General features: G+C 35.8%; 4 protein-coding genes across 4 annotated transcripts; all 4 read left to right on the top strand.

The window, feature by feature from the left end:
• Window positions 1-2,000: 2,000 nt before the first annotated feature.
• Window positions 2,001-11,198, top strand: LOC145889167 (protein PALS1-like). The gene is made up of 15 exons (XM_082980054.1): window positions 2,001-2,049; window positions 2,287-2,792; window positions 3,770-3,927; window positions 4,201-4,325; window positions 4,561-4,673; window positions 4,748-4,840; window positions 4,954-5,031; window positions 5,566-5,739; window positions 6,267-6,530; window positions 6,950-7,155; window positions 7,708-7,835; window positions 7,957-8,118; window positions 8,576-8,778; window positions 9,098-9,208; window positions 9,758-11,198. The coding sequence occupies exons 2-15, from the start codon at window positions 2,553-2,555 to the stop codon at window positions 9,932-9,934; spliced, it is 2,232 nt and encodes a 743-aa protein (XP_082836180.1). The 5' UTR covers window positions 2,001-2,049; window positions 2,287-2,552; the 3' UTR covers window positions 9,935-11,198.
• A 1,187-nt stretch (window positions 11,199-12,385) lies between these two features.
• LOC145889755 (heat shock protein HSP 90-alpha-like) lies at window positions 12,386-16,527 on the top strand. The gene is made up of 13 exons (XM_082980787.1): window positions 12,386-12,541; window positions 12,601-12,741; window positions 12,851-13,057; window positions 13,247-13,450; window positions 13,509-13,766; window positions 13,875-14,012; window positions 14,295-14,460; window positions 14,570-14,833; window positions 14,941-15,131; window positions 15,379-15,531; window positions 15,605-15,819; window positions 15,943-16,061; window positions 16,179-16,527. Exons 2-13 carry the CDS (start codon window positions 12,601-12,603, stop codon window positions 16,289-16,291), a joined length of 2,169 nt encoding a protein of 722 aa, XP_082836913.1. The 5' UTR covers window positions 12,386-12,541; the 3' UTR covers window positions 16,292-16,527.
• A 2,016-nt stretch (window positions 16,528-18,543) lies between these two features.
• On the top strand, window positions 18,544-21,040 carry LOC145889317 (E-selectin-like). Its single transcript, XM_082980254.1, has 6 exons — window positions 18,544-18,991; window positions 19,313-19,498; window positions 19,637-19,816; window positions 20,013-20,035; window positions 20,156-20,345; window positions 20,582-21,040. The coding sequence occupies exons 1-6, from the start codon at window positions 18,946-18,948 to the stop codon at window positions 20,662-20,664; spliced, it is 708 nt and encodes a 235-aa protein (XP_082836380.1). The 5' UTR covers window positions 18,544-18,945; the 3' UTR covers window positions 20,665-21,040.
• A 3,465-nt stretch (window positions 21,041-24,505) lies between these two features.
• On the top strand, window positions 24,506-26,215 carry LOC145889457 (uncharacterized). Its single transcript, XM_082980412.1, has 5 exons — window positions 24,506-24,603; window positions 24,855-25,028; window positions 25,185-25,207; window positions 25,467-25,668; window positions 25,917-26,215. The coding sequence occupies exons 1-5, from the start codon at window positions 24,552-24,554 to the stop codon at window positions 26,000-26,002; spliced, it is 537 nt and encodes a 178-aa protein (XP_082836538.1). The 5' UTR covers window positions 24,506-24,551; the 3' UTR covers window positions 26,003-26,215.
• Window positions 26,216-26,511: the final 296 nt, after the last annotated feature.

The following is a 26,511-nucleotide window of genomic DNA, read 5'->3' as shown; positions in this document are numbered from 1 at the left end:
TGTTACATCCTTCATAAAAAAGTGTTCTAACTCGTGCGAGTTTTTGATAAAATACACTGCAACAATAGCAATTACTCAGTCTGTAGTGCAGGATAACATGTTTGGATGGAATAACCATAAGGTTCACAGGCTTCCCAGCCAAGGCATTGCAGCCGCTCTGACTTGTCAGGAAAAGTGGCTGATCCAGCTTGGCTGCAAAGCCTGTGAACCTTATGATCAGAATATTAGAGCTGCGATCACCAAATTTAAAGGGCCTGCACAGTGGGGCGATCCTGCCTTGCTATGCGAAAGCATGATATTACTTCAGGATGGATTGACAGATAATTTTTTAACTTTATCAGCAATCCATGCACAAATAAATTTGAGCTAATTAGGAACTGTAATAAAATGTTTAGTTGTCCTTAAGTCACAAATGTGTTTTATACAAATAGCCGAAGTGAAATTGTCTTGATTTTTTAACATTTTGTTGGAGCATAAACAAGTTGGGAATTTACATTATCATGAACCATGTATCATTGTAAGTTTAACAAAAATGTTTTTGTTTAGGTGCTAAATATATGCAGAAATATTGAGTGCAGTATTTTTTAAGATACGTGAAGGCTTACTGCAAAGAAGACCTACATTGCTCTGTAAGTTTTAGGAATATATATAACATATCTACAGAGAGCTGCACTTCACCTTAAAAAACATAATTGGCTCTATTGTTTATATATGTTGCATGCTAGTTTGGAAAAAATAAGAGCAACGCTTTTCATATGTTAGTGCATTAGCTAACTTTTATTGCGTCGATTATCGCAAAAATGCAGGTAGGATAAATCCATTTTTTCATTTCTGGATTGCATAGAAAGCTCCTTTTTGTTTTGTTAAATTTTAAGGTTTTTAAATATTTTGCACCTGGTTTACAAGGTATGTTTTAACAGCAGTCAGCTAAGAATATTTTCTTGCAAAGTGTTCTTTAGCAAAGTTAGTAAACAAGTCAGATTAAGTAACACATATGTTTCATTTGAAAGTGTATGCTTGTTTGTTTATGTGAAGAGGTACTTGTTGTTTGAAGTGCCCCTCACTTGTTCTTGTTCCCTTTTGGTTTGTGTTCATTGTTGCTGTATTTATATATATATACATACTATTTGTAAACTATGGTTTATAGCTTGTTATGGAAAGTTTGGCTGGTTATATAATAGTTTTGATAAAGGATTCTATTGGAAAAATGAATTTGCTTGGTATGCTGGTTCATTTTGTTTGATTAACTGCACATTTTTGTGGGTTGTATTAAGTATTAAGGGCAAAAATTTTCTAATTATGCTGTCCAAGGCAACTGGCGGTTTTAACTATTAATTAAGTGTAGTGCTTGAGGCTAATTTTTATAATTGGTTTAATTGTGGTTACATATATGCAGCAAAAAGCCTTTAAAGTAGTCTTCTGGGTATTTGTTTGCATAAATTCTTTGTTTTGTTAGGTTCACCGTTAAAAGAAGGTTGTGATGCCTTGTCTAGTTTTGATGTCATCAGTGAAATTAATGAGTGTAATTTCACAACTGAAAATCTTGTAGAAGTTGTGTGTTTTATTAACGAGGTTTGGTTAAACCTAAATATAATAGAATTCACGATTTTTTTGACTTGATTGATGTGTTTGGATAACGTGACACACAGTAAATTTCTCATCGGTATCAAAGAATGGTGGAGAATTGTATTTTGAATGTGATGTCAGATAATGTTGTGTAACTTAACCATTAAACACCTTTCTCCTAACCGTTTGTTGTCACATGAGTAAGTGCAGATCAGGACAGTGTGGCATTAATGTACATATGAACTCAAAACTCTTGATGTGTGACTCGTAGTGAAAAAACTTAAGGGATAATGCGATAAAAGCCCTGCCTATATTGGTTCCATATTTTTTTGATAGAATCCCTTTTTAAATTTTTTGAATGCCACTTATGCTTTAAACCACATACTTTTTTTTATGAGTTGCTTTTACAAATGTTCACTTTATTGCAGTGCATTCAATCAACAAAGATTAGCATTCGAGTAAGAAGGGGTCACAATCCCTCTGGTAGGATTTGCTTTCTAATCTTTGTTTCAAGTAGATTGTTAGGAATTCATGCCAGTTTTCATTTCCTCACTTCAACAATTCCTTGAGAACAGTTCATAGTAAACCTTATAGATTTTTTTGATTCAATACTAATAGCTGTGGTGACCTTTTTAATAAATGTTGTTGAAAAATGTTCATGTAGTTAATTCTTGTGAGGAACAACTTACCTAACTTTTAACTATTCACATTCATCGACAGATGTTCTCTTGTTGGAAAACCCAGTGATTGCGCTTGCATTGGAAGAAGTTGGCAAAAGTCGGTTATCTCGACTTGAGTCCAATGGACATGTGATACTATTTGACCCTAAATTAGATCCACTTGAAAGTGGAGATGTATTGACTGATAGACAACTCTATATTGTGCAACCACAAGGACTAAAACAGAAAAAAAACAAAGACAGCAACAATACTACCACAATCTTGCAGGGACCTCAACTCTCTCATAACTTTGTACCAAACGAAACTATGGCAACAGCAGCTATGCCGCGAAGCCAAACCCACTATCGTGGTATTAATGGTGGACTGGGGGCAGTGTTGCCTCCCGATGAAACAACAAATGAAATGGCTGTGGATTGTCCTCCAGCTTATGTTGCTGCACACCCACCACGTAGTGGAACATCAACCCCTCGCAGTGCATTCGAAGTTCCTCCTCCTACTCCACTCAATGGGACTGGCACAAAAAATAAAACTGCAAAAGATCTTGAGGTATTTATTTACATTTTTGAGTAAGTTTTAATGCTGTCATTGTGTGTCAGCAATTGGCAATGACGGTTTACAGCAGAGGTTCTTAAACTTTGTTCTTAACCAATTTTAAAAGGGGAATTTCTGTGTAACCCCTTAATGGGTCTAGACATGATAATGATAATAAAATAATATACATTTCATCATAAATCATGTGGTATTTTTGTTTTGCAAACCCAACATTGCATTTGGTGACCTCCCATAGTGTAACAAACTATCATTTGAGAAGCCCTGGATTAGAGCATTTTACTACATCGGGTCACAAAGTTTTCGCCAAACTTGATCCTCAGGGCCACCGCCTGTTATTTTTGTTTATAAATTTGAGCTGAAATACTACAAGGAATCGTAGCGTTAATATTCGCACAGATTTCTATGTTACATAGGCTTATATGTGGATCAAGTTTGGAAAAAACTTTGTGACCCGGTGTAAAAGTATCTTTCTGTGAATGTTTTGATTGGAAAAAAAGTAATCGGCGAAAATTAAAGTAGTTGTTTAAAGCCATGTTTCATGTAATTTATGTTTCTTTGCGTTGTGACAATAAACAACATAACTTTTGTAGTTGTTGTATTGAAACTGCTGCAGAAATAATTATTTTAAAAACGTTTTTTGAGTATCAATGGCACGACAAATAATTGTCTCGAAAGCGGTCACCGCCACGCGAACGCAGTGGGCGCGACTGTTAAACAAAGAAATCGCGCAGACCACACTGGTCCGGAGTGTTCGCTTCTGTGTTGCGTAATGCTAACCGCAGTTTTACGCCCCTCAAAATATTATATAGCATAATGCCAAGGGGGGTGTTCTGACACCCAAACACCCCACTAGATCCGCCACTGCATTTTACAGATATGTACTTTGAGCTGTGCTACATATAACTTCATATTTTTGAACTCAGTATATACATATGTTTGGGCCAATTGATTATGCCAAATTATTTTTACAGGCAGCTGCAGAAGTTGCATCAACGTTACCACAGCCAGAAATGAACTTTCAGCGAATTCACAGAATGCGCGAATCAGCTCGAAGACAGAAAGAGCAACGCCAGCGCGACGAAAGAATTCGCCAGCAGATGGCAGGAGCGGGTGCACCAAAAATTGATAGGTTGTTTAAATTAAAACATTAAACTGTTTTGGTTGTCATTTTCACCACCTATATCTTGTCTTGTATTTGTGTTTCAAAAAGGTGAATATTTCTGATATCAAACAAAGATTTACAGATCTTGATTTTTACCAATAAAGTTTGAACATAAAAATTTTTGGACAAAATCACCAAAAAATAAGGACTTGGTTTAGCAAAAAAAAACCTTGACCGTCACATAGATTGTTATTCAAGGTTTTTTAAATAAAAATATGCTGATGGATATTATGTGTTCAGGTTGAAGCACAGAACTGCTGAAGAAGATCTTAGGGCTAACAAGAAAGGTGTTGAAAACCTTGGTTATGAACGTGATAGTTACATTGATGGTTTTGACCAAGCATCTACTTCTCAACCTACATTAGGTAAAATGTATAACTTTATAACTATAATTTTGTGAGGTACAATGACTTCTCAAAAAAACAATCTAGTAAGTTTCTGGTTTGTGTAAAGCTTGTTTACTTGGAATTTAATACATTTGCCGTCAGTGTAAATTCCTTTTGCTAAGTTAAAATAAACATTGGTATAAAAATTTACAGTGATTTTGTCACAGTCCTAGAAATATAACATATTTTTACTGATATTTCTCATGTGTTACAGGTATTGACAAAATGTTCTCATCAATAAACTCAATTTCACATAAACTTGATGATCCTTCACTCTTAGATGACCTGGACTTTGTAAGAGAAATGATGCTGCAAGAAACTTTTCAGGTTATTATTGTTGCATTGCATATGTAATAAATGGAGACATGCAACGCAAATACATAATACTTGCTGATGTTTAGGAGGCACTAGATCTTCATAAAACAATGTCAGAAAATTCAAGCTCTTCCATCTCTGCACCTCTTACCACCAACATGTGTAGTTTATCTGAAGAGGTTAGTTTATTTCATGCAATAAACAAAAAGTGTTTTGCAGTTAATTGTTGTTCAGCATAGTTATGTGAAATACAATAATATTGGATTAGTTAGTATGTTGTTGTTGTTTTCAGATATGTGATGAATTGCAATACAACGAACTACCTCAAGCTGCTGATTTAATTCGTATTCTGTCCAAACCAGATGTTAAAGTATGTTAGTTTGTTTTTAAGATTTTTAGTACTTAATATTGCATTCATATCACTTCAACAACTTCATATTTTTGACACTAATCTATACAAGACACTGTGGTTTGTCAAACAAGCTTAAGTACTTTAAGACTAGACACATATTTTGCACAACACTGGTGGTTGTTAGGTGTAAAATATAGGAGAGTTTTGTAACAGAACATGTTATAACAGAATTGTTCGATGCACATAAAGTTGCCAACAACTGGGGTGGGTAAATCTGGACTTGCAACAGAAAACATTTTCACTACCATTTTAACAATATCAAAAATCATTAAATCTGCCATATTTGTTTAACAAACTTGATTCTATTGTAGCAATTTTAACTTTTAAATAGTTAACTTTTGTGTTTTATAGATGAAAATCATGTAAAAAAACTTATGAAATAATTTTAATATAACATATTGCTTTAATTTCCACTAACATTAGTGTTTGTATTAAAACTTACTTAAATAACTTTTTGTCACATGTAAATAGTATTTCTTTATGTAAACAAAGGGTCTCACAAGTGCACATGATGACTCTGCTACATTTGCTTCAATTCCTCAAGACAATGAATATGAGCAAGTTAATATTAATAACCTTGAACATGAAGAAATTCTGAACAGAGTGTCCCAATACACCGACAAAAAAGTTCGAGTGGTGGCGATAGAAAAGACAAGTGACGCATTGGTAGGAAATTTTTGTGTAATAGTGTTTCATTACAAAACATTTTCACATTTTTGTCGCAAGGCAGCACTGAGATAGAGAACATTTGACATATTGACTGGTAGACTGCTCATTTGAAATAAATTACTGTAAAGTTTTGTTAATATTCACACTGTACTCGAAATGTTATACGTACATATCTTGTTGTAATCCGACACTAGTTGCACAAACTGTTTATACCAAATTTGAAAAATTTATGTTTTCAAAGCATTTGCCATGCAAGCTATTTCAATGACTTTAACAGAAAAAAATGAATATAATTTGATGGCAAATTCCATATATAATTGACCCAAACCTAATATAGTGCAGGTCACTTAAAACAACTGCATGGGTCTCCGATTGGACCGGCCTGTTATGTACAATGTTTGTTTAAATTAAGCAACATACTTTGTTTAATACATGGTTAGTTTTTGTTCGTTATTTCTAATCTGTTTGTCCCATTAATCAACCCTAATAATACGTAAACTTGTGTTGTTGTATAAACTTTACAGGGTGCAACAGTGAAGAGTGAAGAAGATGGCAGTGTTACCATCAGTCGCATCATCAGCGGAGGTTTAGCCGCAAACAGCAACCTACTCCATGAGGGAGATGAGGTCATTGAAGTAAACGGAAGGTCCATGAGAGGACTTGATGTTAACGAAGTTGGAGATGTGATCGGAGCAATGAATGGAACTCTTGTGTTTGTTCTTGCAACTCCAAATAAACCTGTTGCAACAAATGGGAATTTGACAGACAGAAGAGACTTAACAGCAGTGGTGAGAATATTCATAGTTTTACACACAGTGGGAATGCTCATAAAGTATTTCATTGATATCCTGTAATCAACTAGGTTGTAAAGCATTTGTCACTGAATGGCACATCAGTAATTAAATATTTACAAAGTTTCAGTTCAATTGATGGGATCAAATTAAAGCGAAATTGCCTGATTTTCGGTTTAGTTGTTTCAGTGTTGTAGCGTTGTACTAAACAGTAGGTATTTTTGAATTTATTGCCATTTATTGAAAACAATTCTTTATTGAACTTATCCAAAGTGTATAAATAATCATAACATAGATCCTTCCTGTGTGATTGAACGAATAGTTCCATGACTAAACCGCCCATAACATTCCTACCCACATTTTTACCGGGGACGTCGTGTTATTGGTGTTCAGTGAAGCGTGTCTTGTGTCAACAGAAGCACGTTCGCGCGTTGTTCGACTACGAAGCTCTGGACGACCCTTATCTCCCCTGCAGGGAACTGGGCTTGTCGTTTCAGAAAGGTGACGTTCTTCGCATAATGTGCATGGACGATTCTGATTGGTGGCAAGCGTACCGTGACGAGGATGATGACACACACCTCACACTGGCCGGCTTAATTCCCTCACAACAATTTCAACACCAGTAAGATGGTTTCTTTCCTGTTTTGATAGTTGGAATTGCACGTGCCACGACCTTTCAGATATGACGTTCGCAAAAAAATATGACGTAATAAAAGCATTGTTTGTCCTGAACGCTAAAAAGACAATGGCTACGATCGTAAGCACGTGCGACAGTTTGGTCGACTGATTTAACATACTAAAAAAGTCAATAAGTCATAAAAGCTTTAAATTTATGATTTGCTGTGTATGTCAACAGAATCAATCAGCAACAGTTTTGTTGAAGCATTTTTGTGCGTTTTTTTACCATTTTGTTGGATAAGTTTAAATGCTGAGCAATATTATCATAACATTTCAAACTATCTATGAATTTAAAAACATCCTCGGTGAAGTTAAAGGTCAGTTTAGCACTGATGAAATGGATCAGTCGCATAGCCAACATAAATAATCGAGTATTTCCGTCCCGTAAATTTTCATCTAGTGTCTTATTCAACTTTCAACAGAAACCGCCCCAAAACCAACGTATATTTCCATTAATCTTTAATCATTCCGCTAACCGTAAAATATATAAACGCAGACGGGAATCTCTGCGTATTTCGCTCAACAAAGAAAATGAGGAGCCGGAAAATAAGAAGAGTTTGTTCTGCGGAAAAAAGAAGAAGAAGAAAGAGAAGAAAGATACGAGCGTCCACAAAGATGAAGAAGGTTCGATTTAAACTCTGTGGTTTTTATGTTTACTACATTTTGCACAATACCTAGTCATTACGTTGTGCAATAAATGAGTTTTTCGGTGTGACGTAACAATGCGCATGACGTATTTTTGCAGAAGATGAACAAATACAAACGTACGAGGAGATGGCTCTTTACCATCAACCTGAAAGCCGCAAACGACCAGTTGTCCTGATTGGTCCGCTTAACGTTGGTCGTCATGAATTACGTCAGAGGTTGATTGACAATGACAGAGAAAGATTCGCTTCCGCAGTTTCCCGTAAGAAAAAACATTTGTTTGTATTTGACCGCAAAGTATGAAGAAATTAACTGAAAATGGTGATTGTTTTGTTATATGTTGGTTCTACCTAGAAAACTTCATTTCGTAGCTGTGTTTTGCCGCGAGTGATTGCACAGTTTCAGTTTGACATTTTATTTATATTTAAATTAGCTGATATATTTCGACTAATATTTTGGTTCAACACTCTCCTGGCGTAGTAATTTGAAAGTAAAGGTCTCAATATTAACAAATCACCTTATGGCGCCCAAGAAACTAATTTATTAACAGTTTGACACAAAGACTTTCGTAATTTTGCATGCAAAATAAATGTTTTCCAAGAGATTGTAGTGTTTTTATAATTTTTTCGTGATAAAAATAAACACGATAAACTGCTTATTTTTTATGCTTAGCAATCCCAATTTGCTTGTTATTAACATCAATCGAAATTTCATTTTAGACACCACACGCCCACCACTTGATGGCGAGCGAGAGGGATTCGATTATAATTTCGTGTCGGTAAGTGAGTTCGAATCTATGGTGGAACAAGATCGGTTTGTCGAGTATGGATCATACCAGAAGACGTTGTACGGAACAACTGTTGATTCTGTGAGGAAGGTCATCGAACAAGAAAAGATTTGTGTTCTCAATCTCCATGCTGAGGTATTATGGGCGCATTATATAATTTGGTTGGAGCAGTATTTGTTGTATTATTGTGTATATATATCTGAGAAAAAATGCAGATGATTTTTCTGCTTGTAAAGTCACCACGTACTTTTTAGGTTGACTTGTAGTGTTGTCCCTGAAACTGCTGATTTAAAGTAGTTTTAAGTTTTTCGAAATGTGTTTGGCTAAGATTTAATTATTAAAGGACAAATTTCGATTCATTTAAATTTGTTAGAACTCGTATCTCGTATCAAAAGAAAACTTTTGGTAATTTGTGGTTTATCAGGAAAATGTAACTTCACAATGTGTGTTGTAGTCTCTCCGCGCTCTCTACACATCTGGTCTGAAGCCTTACATTGTGTTCATCGGACCTCCTCCGCTTGAAAAGCTTCGACAAAACATGTCAAAAGAAGGAAAACAAATCAAAGTAGGAAAATCGCTTATTGAGTTATTTGTTGACCCCGATACAAACTAACCGAGGTGATATTTAGGATAGTTGATTTTGTAAAATGCTGCGTATTTGAATGTGTATGTTTTGGTGTTTCTGGTACCATTTGCCTTTTCTCTTATTGTTGTAGTTATGACAAAAGTAGAGAATATAGTTTTTGGTTTAAAGTGTTGTAATCAGGGTGTCTTACAACAGATTCGGATTAGGCCGAACCCGATTGCCTTAATTGAATAATCGGCCGAATCCGAACATTTAATGACGTATTTGTTTAAAAAAACTCCACTGCGAGTATCAGTTTTGTATTTTCGCTTTGTCGACTTAATTCTAATTTAGTTTCCTTTTTCGTGAGCTAAATTCGCTCTTTTGTCTCGCGTAGTCCACTTTCGTTGGTGAATCGGATTCGATGTCAATATGCGGGTTCGATAATAACATCACATTACCAGAAAAATTTGGTTTTTAATCCAGATTCCCTTTCCAGTGTTTTTTGCTTTAATTCAAAATTAACCGTAATGGTGATTTTTTTTGCAGGAAGATGAATTGAGGAAGATTATCGAGAATGCGCGCGATATCGAACGACGGTACGCTCACTACTTCGATGAAACGATACGAAATATCGACTTGAACCGATCATACGCTGATCTGCTCAGGTTGATCAACAAGCTTGACACCGAACCACAATGGGTTCCAGCTATTTGGCTTGATTAAGTTTTGTGCTTGCGAAATTCCAAGCGACAAAGTGTGAAAGAATCTTGTAGCAAGTGTTTTAAATGCAGTATATGCCACAATTTGTTTGGAGCCGAGAACACAGCATGTTTAAACGGTATTTCCGATAGCAAAACACAACATGTTCAACATTGCATTACAAAAAAAATTGTGTTCGGGTTTTTTTGTTGTTCAAATATCTTGTTTATCTCTTGATGTTGATGACATTGTAAATTTGTTCATGTTCATTCAGCTGAATGTAGCATATCATGAAAGTGGTGCTTTATGTTACACAATGTGACACACTTGTACCTATCCGTAACTGTTGCGTCCTGCGTTTGCAAGATTCTGCCCTCCATTAACCGTGCTGTTGTATTTCTTGATCAAAACATTCACTTATTTTTTTGTATCTCCGGATGTTTATATTAACCAAGAGCACAAAATTTGTCATGGAGCTATTCTGACCAAGGTCCATTGCTAAATCTCATTGTGTCGTAACAATCTGTTGCTATTATCTGTACGTGCCCTTAATGTTGTAATTAGGGTCAATCCACCAATTTCATTGTCATACATTTGTCAAGAACTCTCTTCATTTATGGTTCTATGTTCTTTATATTGTCGAAAACAGCTGGTCGTTTGTGATGGAACAGTGTATGATTGTTGACAATCATTGATTATCCCGTACATGTTTCTCTAACTAACTTTGAGCTTTTTTCTTCATACTTTGTTGCGGAAGTTTTTCACTATTGGTCAAAACATGTAACTTTGGAACAAATCAATACGGGTTAGTTTGCTTTCGTTAATATTAAATAATCGCTGGAAAGATTCAACCGAAATAGTACTGTTACTAATAACAGGAACATTGTTTTGCTACTGTCACGATTTTTGGAAAGCAATTCGTCCTATAATTTTCAGGAGAAACAGTATTGATTTGTACATAGTGTCATTTTGTAACAAACTGTACTTTTTATGTCACGTTATGTATTGCCAAACAGTATTTCGTCGGTGGCGGTTCATATATTATAATGTTAGTACGTTTATGCATACCATATGCCTACATCATGTTGAGCAACTTTGTGCCAGAAACAAGTTAATTATCATTGTGCTGGAATTGTAACGTTTCCGTGAAGTAAATTCTGCCGCTGTAATGTACAAATATACCTACTTATTTGTGTTTCCAATTTCTTTCGTTTTTCTTATATTTTTTACTAACATATACAAATTCATTATTGATCGCTTCGTTTTATCACATAATAAATCCCTAAATACTTGATCTCTTGTTCACTTTCATTACTGGAAACAGAAATTTAGTATGGAGTAAATCAAAAATTCACATGTTCTACTTCATGTCGAAGTGGCTGCCGAAGTAAAATAATAAACTCGCAGTACATTTTAAGTCCAACGCAATTCGTGGAATTAAAATCATATTGTGATTTCCAAACAAACATAGAAGAGATTTTTTTTTAGAAACAAGAACATGTGTACCGGTTAGCCGGACTGTTTACCACGTTGATGGAAAAGCGCTCATTAACAAGTTGTGGATAAATATAATCCTAACGCGAGAGCATCCGGTTTACAACAGTATTCGCAACAGCTATCCATGCTGAATCTTTGCCTTTACCAAATACAGTGATTTGCAAATGCTCAGTCTTACCTAGTGCAGATTAGGGATGCAGAACACTTAAAGATGGGTTTTAAAACATTTTATACTATCCTGTGGTGTGCTATGGTGCCACACTGTATAGGTAGCCAAGATACTTTTTCAATATTTTTTGGTGTAGGCCAAGCTACCTAGGTTCCGACATTTTTCAACACAAACTTGTATTACGAAGCGATTTAAATTATTTTCAAGTAGCAGTTGATGGCAACACGTGTTTACGTGGCTCTAATTATCCTGGTTTACTTGACTGCGAACATCGACATGTTAAACTAAATCATTTGTGACATATTATTTCTGGATGTTTCTTTCTGTTGGTCATTGTAGTGTGTACATAGTCATTGTTTCGCAACAAGTCAGACTGGTCATGCTCCACTGCTTTTGGCCGAATCTTCGCGAAAAATATCAGTGTTCTGTAACTTCCAGAAAATAGAAATTTGATTTGGACATAAAAATAAGTAATATTTTAGAAAATGCTTGTTTAGTTTGTCTTAAAATTATTTAAGGTAGCAAAAAGCAAACAACACTCAAACAATTCAAATAAGCTGTTATAAAACGTAAAATTTGTCATGGCGGATGAATAGGGAATTGAAGCTTCTGGAAAGACCGGCAACGGTTGAAAAAGGGAAAACCCGACAGCACATGGTGATTAAAGCACGTGGGAGGTTGGCTTGGCGGTTGAAGTGGTAGTTAGTTCTAAGTTGTACAGTAGGCAGGTGGTGGTGCTTTTTGACCATGCAGTTTGGTGCTTCGGTGACGGTGAAAAGTTATGTTTATTAACGTGCGTAATGCAACGTAAAATTGTTACACTTGATCGTATCATACTTAATTGCATTGCTGTAAATTCTCTCATACCTGTGTAGCTGCCAACTACATATTTTTCTTACATTGCAGAGTAGAATATTAATTACTTGTTTTTAACAACCAAATTCGCAAATCTTCAATCGTACAAGGTAAGAGTTAAACAAAATGCCATGTCTGAACATTTCTTAACAACATCCATTTACTCAAGATGGCAGATGAAGTGCAAGAAGAAGCTCCCGAAACCTTTTTGTTTCAAGCTGAAATTGCTCAGTTGATGAGCTTAATTATCAACACATTCTACAGCAACAAAGAGATCTTCCTCAGGGAGTTAATCTCTAACTCTTCTGATGTAAGTTTTCATAAAAAATTATACCATACAATTGAAGTGTCTTATTTTTAAACCTGGCTTTGACATTGGTGGTGTTGCAGCATAAGTTATGCTTTTATGTTATTTTAAGGCCTTGGATAAAATTCGATACGAGAGCCTGACTGAGCCAGGCAAGCTTGACAGCGGCAAGGAGCTTAAAATAGAAATCGTCCCCAACAAGGATGACGGCACTCTCACCATCTTTGACACTGGTGTTGGAATGACTAAATCTGACCTTATTAACAACCTTGGAACCATTGCAAAGTCTGGAACCAAAGCTTTTATGGAAGCACTCCAGGTAGATTTTTGTAAAATAATACACAACTCCCACCTTTTTGATAATGATTTAAGAAATGACAAGATTACTGATGCTAATGCATTCAATAAATATAATACCGTTATCAATCTTGCAATGAATTTTAGACAAGCTTATGTTAGGATTGTTTAGTGATTCTTGAAAAATGGAAAAAGATGAATTTTTTTGTAGTCGGGAGCTGACATTTCTATGATTGGCCAATTTGGTGTTGGCTTCTACTCCGCTTTCCTTGTAGCTGATAAAGTTCGTGTTGTCTCAAAACATAACGATGATGAACAATATGCTTGGGAGTCATCTGCTGGAGGTTCATTTACTATCATCAATGATGACACTGATGTAGTTGGAAGAGGAACAAAGATTGTTCTCTACATGAAAGTACGAGAATCTATCTTTTTTTGTTCTGACCTGGTTATAACCTATTGTTTTGCTGTAGGAAGACCAGAAAGAGTATTTGGAGGAAAAGAAAATCAAAGAAATTGTGAAGAAGCACAGCCAGTTCATCGGTTACCCCATTTCGCTCCATGTTGAGAAAGAACGTGAGAAGGAGATCAGTGATGATGAAGAGGAAGAAGAAAAGAAAGAGGAAGAAGCTGAAGAGAAGAAAGAGGATGAAGAGGACAAACCGAAGGTAGAAGACCTTGATGAAGAGGAGGAAGACAAGGCTGACAAAAAGAAAACCAAGAAGATCAAGGTAAATTTGTCAACACAATTTTTAACTGATTTTTATGTATGTCTTAAACCAACTAAGCAAATTGTAAAAATTTCTGCTAAATTTGTAAATTTATTACAACTTTTGTAGGAAAAGTACATAGATCTTGAGGAGCTTAATAAAACCAAGCCTTTGTGGACAAGAAATCCTGATGATATTTCCCAAGACGAGTACGGCGAATTTTACAAAAGTTTGACGAATGATTGGGAGGATCATTTGGCAGTGAAGGTTTGTTCTTAAACAGAAACTTGATTATAAAAACTATTTTGCAATGATGATTTTTCCCAACATTCGCAGTTTCCACCAGACCAGAGTTACTGTTTTTACAAGATGGCAGTGACTGCATATAAGCGTATATGCAGTTGTGTGCTGCCATTGAAGTTAAAAATAAGTGCTCGACTTATGATGGTTGCAAATTCCTTCCTTGGATGTCTGAGCACAATTAAAAATCCATAAAGCAACCCAACTTTATGTACTTGCAATTGAACTAACAAACCAATTTCAATGCAGCACTTCTCCGTTGAAGGCCAACTTGAATTCAGAGCCCTCCTTTTTGTCCCCAAGAGGGCACCTTTTGACCTTTTCGAGAACCGGAAACTTAAGAACAACATTAAGCTGTACGTCCGCAGAGTTTTTATCATGGACAACTGTGAAGAACTGATCCCAGAATACTTGAGTATGTATCTTGTGTGTTACAAATGAGTTTACTTGTGTTATGATGATGGGTTTGAAGTTGACCTCTTAATAACAGTCACTGTAAGGTAAATCTTTCATTTTATTTGCAGACTTTGTGAAAGGAGTTGTAGACAGTGAGGATTTGCCCCTAAACATCTCACGTGAAACATTGCAACAGAGCAAGATCCTTAAGGTCATCCGCAAGAACATTGTGAAAAAGTGTGTTGAGCTATTCACAGAGATCTGTGAAGATAAGGAACAGTTCAAGAAGTTCTTTGAGCAATTTTCCAAAAACCTTAAACTTGGAATTCATGAAGATTCACAGAATCGCAAGAAACTGGCTTCTTTCCTTCGCTACCATTCCTCCCAGTCTGGTAATTTATTCTGCAATTTGCCGTATTTTATGTTAATAAAGCTATTGCACCCTAAAATTGAACAACTTTCCTTTCTCGCCTTTTAAACTAGTAAATAACTTGCACAGGTGAAGAAATGACTTCCTTGGGTGATTATGTAACCCGTATGAAAGATAACCAGAAGGATATTTATTACATCACTGGTGAATCTAAGGACCAAGTAGCCAACTCTGCATTTGTGGAGAGGGTCACCAAGCGTGGATTTGAAGTACTTTACATGGTTGAACCAATTGACGAATACTGCATCCAACAACTTAAGGTATTTTAAAACATTGTGATAGATAATTAGTACAATTATTGTGATGATGATTATTCCCAACATTCGCAGTTTCCACCAGATCTTTACCCAACCATAATAATCACCGTATGTGTTGCGATGATTATTATGCGAGAGTATGTTTATGATGGTTTAATTCCTTCCTTGGATGTCTGAACATGATTCTTATAATCTGTTCGTGATGCTAGAATGTTTTTCAAAATTAGCTATTGTATGCTTTCTATTTCAGGAATATGAAGGAAAGAACTTGGTCTCCATCACAAAGGAAGGACTTGAACTCCCTGAAGATGAGGATGAGAAAAAGAAGTTTGAAGAAGCAAAGGCCAAGTTTGAGAATCTATGCAAAGTCATCAAAGATATCCTAGACAAAAAAATTGAAAAGGTTAATTGTAAAATTCCTTGGAAAAAGCAAATGGGTCTTCTGTTACAATATTAAATGTTTACCTTTTGTGCAGGTTGTGGTTTCAAACCGTCTTGTTCAATCTCCGTGCTGCATTGTTACATCACAATATGGTTGGTCAGCAAACATGGAGCGCATCATGAAGGCACAAGCACTTCGTGACACATCCACCATGGGCTACATGGCTGCCAAAAAGCATCTTGAAATCAACCCTGACCATTCTATCATGGAACAGCTCCGACAGAAGGCTGAAGCGGACAAAAATGACAAGTATGTTATTTACCCTGTATTGGTGTGGTTTTAGTTAAGTTGCAACCACTTAGGTATAGCAAAAATGATGAATACTCTATTAATTGTGTTTTTGTACATCCTATTAATGACTGTTTTTTTCAGGTCTGTGAAAGATTTGGTGATGCTTCTTTATGAAACCTCTCTCCTTGCATCTGGTTTCTCACTGGAAGAACCTTCGACTCACGCCTCAAGAATCCACAGAATGATCAAACTTGGACTCGGTAAGAGTCTCATTTCTAAACAATTCAAAACTACTTTGAATACTAGTTGCATTAAACCAGATGCAATTTAGTTTTTATTACATTGAATCCAACTGATCAGCATCTTGCACGTTTCAGGCATCGATGACACAGAGGAGGAAATGCAAGCTGCTGATGAGGCGGAGGACATGCCAGAGCTTGAAGGTGATGAAAATGAAGAAGACCAATCAAAGATGGAGGAAGTCGACTAATCAAATTGCCACTCGGATTCATGTTCTTAAGTTTTTCAAACCTAGGCTTACGAAATGAAAACATGGACACTGTGGAAAAAGTTCCAATGTATCGTTAAAAAAGCCAGAAGCTCAAGAGTATAGAGTCGAAATTTATGTTTTGTAAATTTTACACACGATTTTTGTTGTCAATTGTTCGTTGCTATGATCAAACAATTCACTTCCCAAGTGAAAACAATAAACCAGCTTCAATTTTGTGACGTAACAAACTTCTGGTTGAGCTTCAGTGGAAGGGGTTCAGAATTTTTTGTAGTTGTAAAATAGTTGGCTTTGACAATGTGGTGGCACTTTTCTGGGTCCTTCCGAATCCTAAAACATTTATTGGCGTCGTTAATTTCAAATTGATCGAAACAAAAACCATACCCACCGTTTGTATTTTCTCTGAAGCGATAATATTATTTTTGTGCCCTAAATACGATGCTGCTGCTAACGATAACGCAAGATTGCTAGCGCTGTGCGTGTACGTAAAATGCCAAATAATGGGTTCAGCAGATTGCTGCCAATATTTGGATTCGGAAAAATACTAAAATGCACGTACTATATTGGACCGAATATGTCTAATCAGTAGGCCTAATTCTTACTTTGTAAAGTTGCTTTATTAGTTTGTCTCAGTTTCAACAATGTTCAATGTATCGTTTGTGTCCTCTATTTAATCTAGCTTCAACAGTTCGGTAAATGTTTTGAGCTTTGTTTTAACTCGCCAGTAGAGGTGCTGCTCTAGAAATCTTTACCCTTTCTTTTAAAACATCTTGCCGTGATCGGCAGCATTATGGTCTAGCGCCCGACCCGTATAACAAGAAGAAAACCTGATCGGGATTCGTGCCCAGGATGACCTGGGTTCAAATCTCGGCGTGGTAAAGAAAACATCTTGCCGTAATTGGTTATATTAGTATATTCACATCTACATGCAAAATTATCAATTATTTCCCATGGCATTTACACGTATTCCCTTCAGTATTTGGGCAAGTAGTCTGGTTGCAACCTTCAACATACACTATTGTTTCAAACACAACAAGTACGTAGAATCGAAAATCATATCGCGTCATGCCATTCAGCCAACACAGCTTGAATATCCTCTACTTTAACACGCGGAATAAGAAAAAAACCTTCCACCAGCACGTAAGGGTCGCCAGGGACTGAGGTCTCGCAAGCAGGTTTTTTGTGTGCATATCGTATAGACACAATATCCAAACACCACGACGCTGGAACTGAGCACCTCGCAGTTCCAATCCACAGATTTTAGTAGTTTTATAACCTACGAGATGGGTAGGCATACTGATTTAATCTCCAGGAATATATATTGCAAGCATAAAGTAAAAATTAAAAATAAAATGAGTCAATATATTGAACGTTATCGCCAATATCAAGTGGGAATATCGGGTGTTGCATTTCCTGAGTACCCATGTACGAACTCACTGTTCATTACCATCATAAAATGAATGTAATCATATTTTGTAAAGCAAAGACATTCTAAAGCATTGTTGTCACAATAGAACAGTTAAGTAAGCTGTGGAGGGTAATTTTGTATCATATAAATTATTTTACATTTGTCGTATATGCATACAATACGTCCGCCGCAAAAAAATGAGTGTAGAAAAATCATTTTTCCCAGTTGACCATATTTTTAGTTTCAGATCGACGCATGGTAGCACTGCATTAACCAGGTTTTGAATCTGAACTACTTCAAATAATAAATATTTTGTAGTTATCAAGCAAGCTGGTAGCAGTAGGAAACTTTGTCGGTCACAAATAAGAGTAGTTTTTGCGATGTGGCCACAAATCAGGTACACACGAACGCAATGGGATTAACTGGGGGTGCGCATGACGTAATTTTATTCCACAAAAAGCATCAAAAGAAAGCGTGGACTAAACCGACACAATACCTCCATTTCTATCAGATAATTTCTTTATTTAGGAAAAGTTGTTTACTTTTGAATTTCGCGGAAAATATTTTTTTATTCCGACTTTACAATTGTTGAAAACTCTATAAAAAGGCAAACTGACCACAACAACAATCCTGTCTGCCTAATTAAGAAATAAGGGTCACCCCTGTGGCGTCAGGTAGTCGAGGGTATGTGCGTCATCACTTGTTTTCGACCATTTCTTTCGTCATAAAGGAAACTTCTAGTTTCCGCTCGATTGCGAAAGTGGATCTACTTAAGGTAGACATTCACTGGTTGTCAGGACAGAGCGTGCAATTTGGCAAGAAGTAATTCATTTTCTAGCCACTTGGTGTTGTTCACATCATGTGGGCGTTTTCAATGAATTTTCTTTTGTTTTCTGATATGTTTGAACAATAATTATTTTAGATTGAGGGGTGTCTTAACAACTCCGAAAGTTTGTTTAATCTTTTTTTTGTGTGTGTTTTGTGTTGTTGAAATAAGTAAACGCAAGTTCTTTTGAGAAAAGAATTAAGTTTACCTATCATATAAATTTCAACCATTGATATTGTTCATGAAACTAATATATTAGGCTCACACGAAAGCCAATAGATTTTAACCCAGAAAACATATTTTCCAATATATTAGTTAGCATTATTTGACTGACACGTTTTTTCCAGTGGTCTCGTTAAACCCATTTATGTGTCTACAGATTTGGTTACGTTTTGGTTGGAAATGCTGAAGTATTTGTTTCTACTTGTGTTTGTGGCGAAAGCACTAGGTAAGTTGCTTGTTCTCTTTGTTTGGTGACAATTCAATGCACTGCCAAATGTGCAAACTCGTTGCCTTCCATTTCCAAAATTAGTCAGGGTAATCAAAATATGATTTCCTCAATTGCGTGAAACAAACATGTTTCTCAAATGTATTCGAAGTAAACTGAGGATTCTCTTAATGTGAGAAACAATTAGATTTCTCAATTATGGCAGAAAGGTTGGCAAATATTTTGTAAGATATTGGCAGTTTTACCGTTTTCGCAAAACTGTCTTAGCCCGAGGTAGTCGTGCAGCGACTCAGACCAATGTCTCGTCTTTATATGGAACAGGACAATGCGAACACCATCCGCAGCCTGCACACGCCACAGTGGACTGCTTTTCAGTGGGTGACGTCACAACGTGCACCATGACGTGTTTACCCGGATATGAACGATTGGCCGGAGAACCAACATCCATTTGCAGTCCTGAAATTGGCGGGTGGGCTGGACCCCTGGTAGATTGCACACCAATATCCGGTAACAGAATTTATTTTCCAAATTTAGAATTACAACGTATTGAATTATTTCTCATAACAAAAGTGATTATAAAAGAGATTAGAAACTTTTTATTTTGACAACTATGTTAAATCTCACCGCTTAACACCGTTTTTTCAGCGGGTCATGGCAACTGTCCAGTAATTACGGCACCACTAAACGGCAACATGTCGTGTTCGATCAACCATGACCTCGATGTCAATTGTACTTTCCAATGTTCGAATTGGACAAATCTTGTTGGACCCTCGAGCATTGTGTGCAGGGAGGGAGAATGGAGCAATGAGACACCTTTTTGTTTAAGTAAGTTAATAGACAAAGAATGTGTTTTTGTCAGATTTGTTTTGGGTAATATAACTACAAACATTAAAAACTAAGTGAATATCTACTGTGACGTTTGTTGAGTTTTTAAATTTGGCACTAAAATGTTTTGTACCATGTGAAATTCCGTTTAAAATATTATTGTACAAATTTATCATATAACTGTGTTGTTTTGCAGCTGACTACTCAAAGTGCCGATTGGTAAGTTTTTTTTGCAACATTGTTTTCACAAAAAATGAGACGAAAATATCGGGCAAACCATTTACTTCAAATTATTTTCAAGTTCAAATCAAATTCAACAGTAAAACAATATGTAAACAGGATGGCGCACGTTGTGAGAAGATAACAAGAGACAACTACGATCCGAATATTTATCTAAAGTTTGTTCCAAAAGAAGTTAGACTTCAACTACAGATTTTGGAAAAGAGTTACAATGCTACTATGATGATAAGAGGCGCTACTTACAAATGCCAAGATGCCATGTGTTACGTAAGCTGCTCATTGCTGCAACGTGAGTGCTTGCAACAAAACTTGATTATTTATTGATTATTTTATATGCAATATGTTATTGTGTTAAATTAAAGTTATAGGACTATTTGTTGATGCAAAGCCCGAATCGCATATTTGTGAAGACACATTTAACAACATTTTTGTTGAAATAAGTGGGATTGTGTTTTTGTGTGTATGATGTTTGTGTGCAACACAGCCGTTGTATTTCCATGTAAATTTTAATATATTCCATTGCAGCGCGAAAATTCTGTAAAACGTGCGTCAGATGTAAGAAGAAGAAAAGAATTCGGTGCGGACGCGGAGGAACACTGTTCGGATGAATACAGAAAACAAGCGTTTTGTGATATAAAGCATCATTTCATATCTGTTATTTCATATTGTTATTTTTTCAACACGTTTGTCTTTAAATGTAAAAACAAACCAGTAAATACTTGGCAACGAATGTCTTCTAAACGAAGCGCATGTATTCATGACCGGGCACTGAACCATTTATATAACAAACAAAATGTTTATTTACTTGTTGATAAAATTGAATGGTTTAAATTAATTTGCTATATGTGTAGTTGTTTGCGAAATTTATTGATTTAATTTACACTAGTTAAATTGGAAACTGGTGGTGATTTCTCTTCGTTTTTTTGTAAATGCACAGGAAAAGATTTTCAAGAGCTGTAAATAAAGTAACTGACATCCAAATCACCACAGCTTGTATTGTCATGTGTCACACGGTTGGCAATCCTGAAGAGGTAAAAATCAATCAACTGAAGAGCGTTGGCAAAATTGTACCGTCATTGAAGCATTAGAACGCTGACCCACTGATTAGCTTGGCAGGCCATGCAAGTACATGGTGTCGCAATTTTAACATTGATTCAATTGTAACAAAAATATCGTATTTACTCGATTGTACGCCGCGCATGCAACGGTGTTAAAAATAAATTAGCTGCCCTCGATTGTAAGCCTCACATAAATGTTAAAGGCAAACTTAGGTGTCCTACAACAATAATTGTCAACTAATCTGTCAGATACGCTGATAACTATGTGCAATAAAACTTATTGGTAGTTAATGGTGAATTTGATTGAAACACAGGACTATAGACATAATGTCAGCGTAACATTACAAGTTGTAGGCAACCCTCGATTGTAAGCCGCACAAATAGTAGGTTTTAAAAAGTTGATAAGCCGCGGCTTACAATCGAGTAAATACGACATATGGATGTTATAATTTTTTTCGTCACTTCTGCTTTTTTCGTCAGATTTGTTGATGAAATAAAGTAAAACAAGATATTATACCCAAGAGTTGTTTTTGTTTACGACTTAGTAGAAATAAGAGTAGGCGGGACTCAGATTCTTTAGGTATTGAGTAATTTAGCAATTGATGGTAAATCATACAAAATTGTGACTGTACAGCAAAAAGTTCCAGAAGGACAAGATGTTTTCGTTGAGTTGGCAATATAAGCGCTTAATGTTACTTGTTCAACATTCCCATGGAAACTTGACACTGTATTAGTCACGAGCTCACAACACCATTCCAAACCATGTATTCAACTTGTTTGCAGGATTACGTGTCCATGTTTTCTCTTCAAACAAATCCAAAAGCTCGCGGAATTTGCAGTTAATGCCAACCCTTGTACCCTATACAGTAGTTGTAATTTAAAATAAAAGTAATTTAAAAGTACAGTAGTTAAAAGTAAACACAAAATCAACAACGACTGATGTTATGTTTTGAATGCGTGTTTTGATTTGTTTTGTTGGTCTTCAAATTTATATTTTTGCATAAACAGTGGCATTGTTAAACAACACAGACTCTTTTAATGGACTTGTGTTGGGGAAATCACTTTATGTGCAACAATTTTATCAGATATTTAAACAAGAGGATTGCTTTTCAGCAACAAAAGAACAAAATAAGGTGCTCGACGAATGGTTTGAATCACAACATTATAATTGGACACAGAAGTTTGTGAATGTGTTTCAGTGTAGGAAGTTACTCATATGTGGTTTTGTGTTTAAACTTTACGCTTCAGTAGACCGAGAAAATGGGTCTTGTTTCGTCACAATCAACTTGTATGTGGTGTTCCGAATGTATTTTTGACTCATCGTAATTTATTTTGCGCTCTAAATTTATTTCGATAACAACATTCGCTTTGAAGACGATATTTGATCAATTCAAAGAAAAAAGCGGCATTTAAACCGGGGTTGTCCCCGCGTGGTTAAGGTGACGACCGTGTTTAAAGTCAAATATTTTTGAAACACTTGACGACAAGTAATCAATGTAAATGATGGAATTATTATGTTGGAGTCGAAATTGGAAATTGTTACTCAAAGACAGATTTTACGCTTGGTAGCTCAGGAATTGGTTTACTGTCTTGTATAAGCGGAAATGCCTGTGTTATTCACATCCTGCAGATTAAACAGACAATATATGAAAAATATTTCAATAATTTACAAAGGTTACAAACGGTAAAGCTGACTAAAACACGTGTAAGAAAGGTCACCTACTAAAATGCAACCAATTTACATACGCAGTTTGTTTTTCATGGTAGGTATTTTATGACGGTATATGTTTGTTTTATGTGAAACGAACTTTATAAATAAGATACCACAGTACATTGTAAAGATTCATTCATCAAACATGTTTTGTCCAACAACAAAATCTTGGCAGGTAAAATAGTCAATAAACTTCAATTGACCTTGAAGCTAACGAACGTAGTTATCCAATACTTCGTGAGTAAACTCATGTCCGTCCACGACAACCATGGGTAAATAGAAAGGCCACATAAAATGATTCAGTATCTCGAATGTTACCATGGTTTCCCATCATAGAAACGAGTAAGGAGATGTGTTTATAATACTCACGTAAACAATACTTGAACTTTAAGAAGGTCACAGTGGTGTTGAAATATGGCCCGGTCACATCAGTGGAAGTATTGCGATGCTTCGTTTATCTTCGAACAAAAAATATATCCATCAACGTTAAAAAATGAAATTGTTAACAATTTTAAGTTTCAGCACCGTGTGACTAAAAATTGAAAAATGGAGCTAATGACAAGTTAAACCAGCACGGTGTGACTAAAAATTGCAAACAGATGTATAGTTTACATCCTGTATGTACAACAAAAATGTGCGGTTGGCACGGTTTCGTAATTTAATGTTGACTGGGAAATAAATGCGACGCCAGACATTATCTGCACTATATAATATTGTCTGGTCGATTTAATCATCAACTGGTATTGAGTGTTCTGTGCATGAAAGCTGATACGTCATATTGTGGAGAAAGTGTACTTGGTAGGGTTGCGGTGGATAATATCGAACATAAACTCCACCGGGTAATTTACACAAGGAGTCACCACACACTGAGATGTCACTCTCCATACAAACATCTAAAAACACTTACTTTACAGAGACCATCACCAGCACAACCAACTTTAGCAAATCTTACATGGAAATGATTTCCATGCAGTGGTTTAGTTAACTTTTAAAAAATGTTTGCCAAAATAGATCTTGTTTTGTATCTAAAAAAAATTGAACCGAGATTATTTAAAACCGTTCCGTATAAACAAGCAACAGTAAAACACAAACTTAGAAGTATTTGTGTAAAACTAACCAAAAGAAGACGATTTTCAACAAGTAGCCACTATTACAGAAGTCAATTACCCGACTGTCCGTGTGTTACGTCATAAAGGTCAATTGTATTTCGTCAAAAACTTAAGTCACCGTGAAACTGTCATGTCATGAGTTCTTAGTAATAATTGTAGCTTGGGGCCCCAGAAGGTGCGGGACCACATCACAGGTAGCACACCTTTAAGCTTGGGCTTGGTTAATTAACCCTTTACTATATACGACGCCTGGTGCTTGAGCCGAGTGCAGTCAAGAAATGATATTTGCTACAAATATGGTCTCGCATTGATGCAAGGGACACCGGAACACAAAACGAAATACCAGGCATCGCCGACGTCGCGTCAATGACGTCACAATGCCTGTGCAGCTGTAGCCGCGCGACGCCACCAGCAAAGCTCGTGTTGTGGGAACAAACAGTGAATTACAAGACCGATGCGGACGCGTCTGAGAGTGATTTTCTCCCCAGCCGTCATCGGATAACGCGGGCCTTTTTTTCTGTATCTGGTGTATAAATATAGAGCCGTAATCTCTCGTCCGCATTCTCAAATGAGATTTTGAATGAATTCAAGAACAAAAGGATTAAACGCCAAAGAAAATGAAACTTTATGCCGCTGTTCTTTTTCCTCTTTTCATTGGAGTATGTTTAGGTAAGTTTATATTTTTTTTGCATGTTGATTCTATTTGAATTAGCAGTCGGAGAAATTAATGATTGAAGGTGAAATTTTGATAAAAAACATCAATAGAGCTGTCAGCTTGGTTTAAGCATAGATCCAGTATTATCCTTTACATTTGTTTTGCCTGTTTATGTACGTTTCTGTTTTGCTACACAGTTTATTTTATGAATTCATTTAGCAATAATTTTAATGTTTCGTTATTTACATGCATAAATTAAATTAAGGCGGATGTCCGAAATTAAAAACCCCGAAATTCGGTAAAATGCATTGCTCTGATCCGCAAAATGGAGACGAGGTATGCACGTTTTCATGCAAATCTTGGACAAATATGATTGGAAAAGACATGGTCACGTGCAACACAAACGGCCAATGGGATTCATTTGTTCCAGTGTGTTATCGTAAGTGCTCTTTTGACAAAATAAAATAGTTGTTAATAATTACTTGAAGAAAGTGGTGTTTTGGTTGTACTTTGATTTGTATTTTTAATGTATATAGACGATAATTTCAAACTTTTTACAAAATCAGAAATTTTAACAAAACTTTTTTTGTTGCAGCCGACTACACAAAATGTAATAAGGTGAGTTGGTTTTAAACGTTTAAAAACACGTAATTTCCCCTATTAACGTAATTACAAGTTAATTGACATTTGGTTAACATGAAAAATGTTGAGCTTGCAATTTAACGGAACAAACCACTTAAAACCGGAGATATTTATGCAAATAGTTAAATTTTTGCCGGTAATTACGAGCGGATTCGAACCAAAGCTAATTATTAAAGGAATTATACGCATATATTACGTATTTAAATAAAACACCAACCATCATCTTTCGTTCCAGAAATACAAGGAACGTTGCCCGAAAATATCAACGGACGACATGGAACACGTGAAGGAAATTGATTTCCGGGAATTTAATGAGGAAGAGAAAAACGCAATTAATTTTATTGTCAGCGAATTTCAAGCTCACAAAATGAAGAGGAATCCGTCCAAGTTTAAATGTATTCCCCAGATGTGCAAAGTTGAATGCATTCTTTTAAATTGTGAGTTTCACGAGAATTTTCTCCATATTTAACCGCATGCGCTGAATAATTTGAGAATAACATCCTCATCACCCGTCATCAACAAAATGAATCATAAATCTATGGCATTCAAATATTCTCCTAATTGTTTGCAGTCACGTAAGATGAAATAAGTGTTTTCTTCTCAACCACCAACAGTGATCACTGAATAAATACAACTTTATTTAAAATAAATATTTAGGGATGACCATTTTTTCATTAATTTCCAGTTCGCAAGTTGGCAAACAGATGTGTTCGTTGCAAGAAACGCAGGATTATTAAATGCCGGAGAGGTGGCGGCCTTTTCCTCAACTGATCCAACTATCAAATTTATCTTGACAATAGTATCGGAATAGTGCTACTCTGCAACACATGTAATACATTTATTCTTTCGTTTTGACGGTTTTATTGCAATTTTTTATCACTTTTATGTTTTATTTTGCTAGTGATATTTATTGAGGTTCTTTGAAGTAAAAATACACAAATATTTGTAATAAAGAGAGAAATGAATCAAAGTCGTGCGCCAAGATTGATTCATGAGTTACTTGCCTGTTGTGAAGTTGTCAAAAAAGAAAATAATCAAAACAAACTTGCCCTGATGTCTTTGCAGCCACCGCGCCGGTCCATAAGACGTTTGGTACTGGTCATAATTTAAGGTTATCACAAGCTTTACATGCGAGCAACAACGCAAACTAACTCCAGCCACCAGGAACTTTCACGTGGTACTGTCTTTTTCCAAGCACCCTCTGATACAGATTTTTAGAGAGTGGTAACTCACGTGCACTTTATAATCCTTATTTTTTAATGTTGTATTTTGTACTAACT

Source organism: Ascidia mentula, chromosome 2 (assembly GCF_947561715.1).
Source record: "Ascidia mentula chromosome 2, kaAscMent1.1, whole genome shotgun sequence".
Lineage (NCBI taxonomy): Eukaryota > Metazoa > Chordata > Ascidiacea > Phlebobranchia > Ascidiidae > Ascidia > Ascidia mentula.
This window is presented reverse-complemented; position numbering and strand designations above follow the sequence as displayed.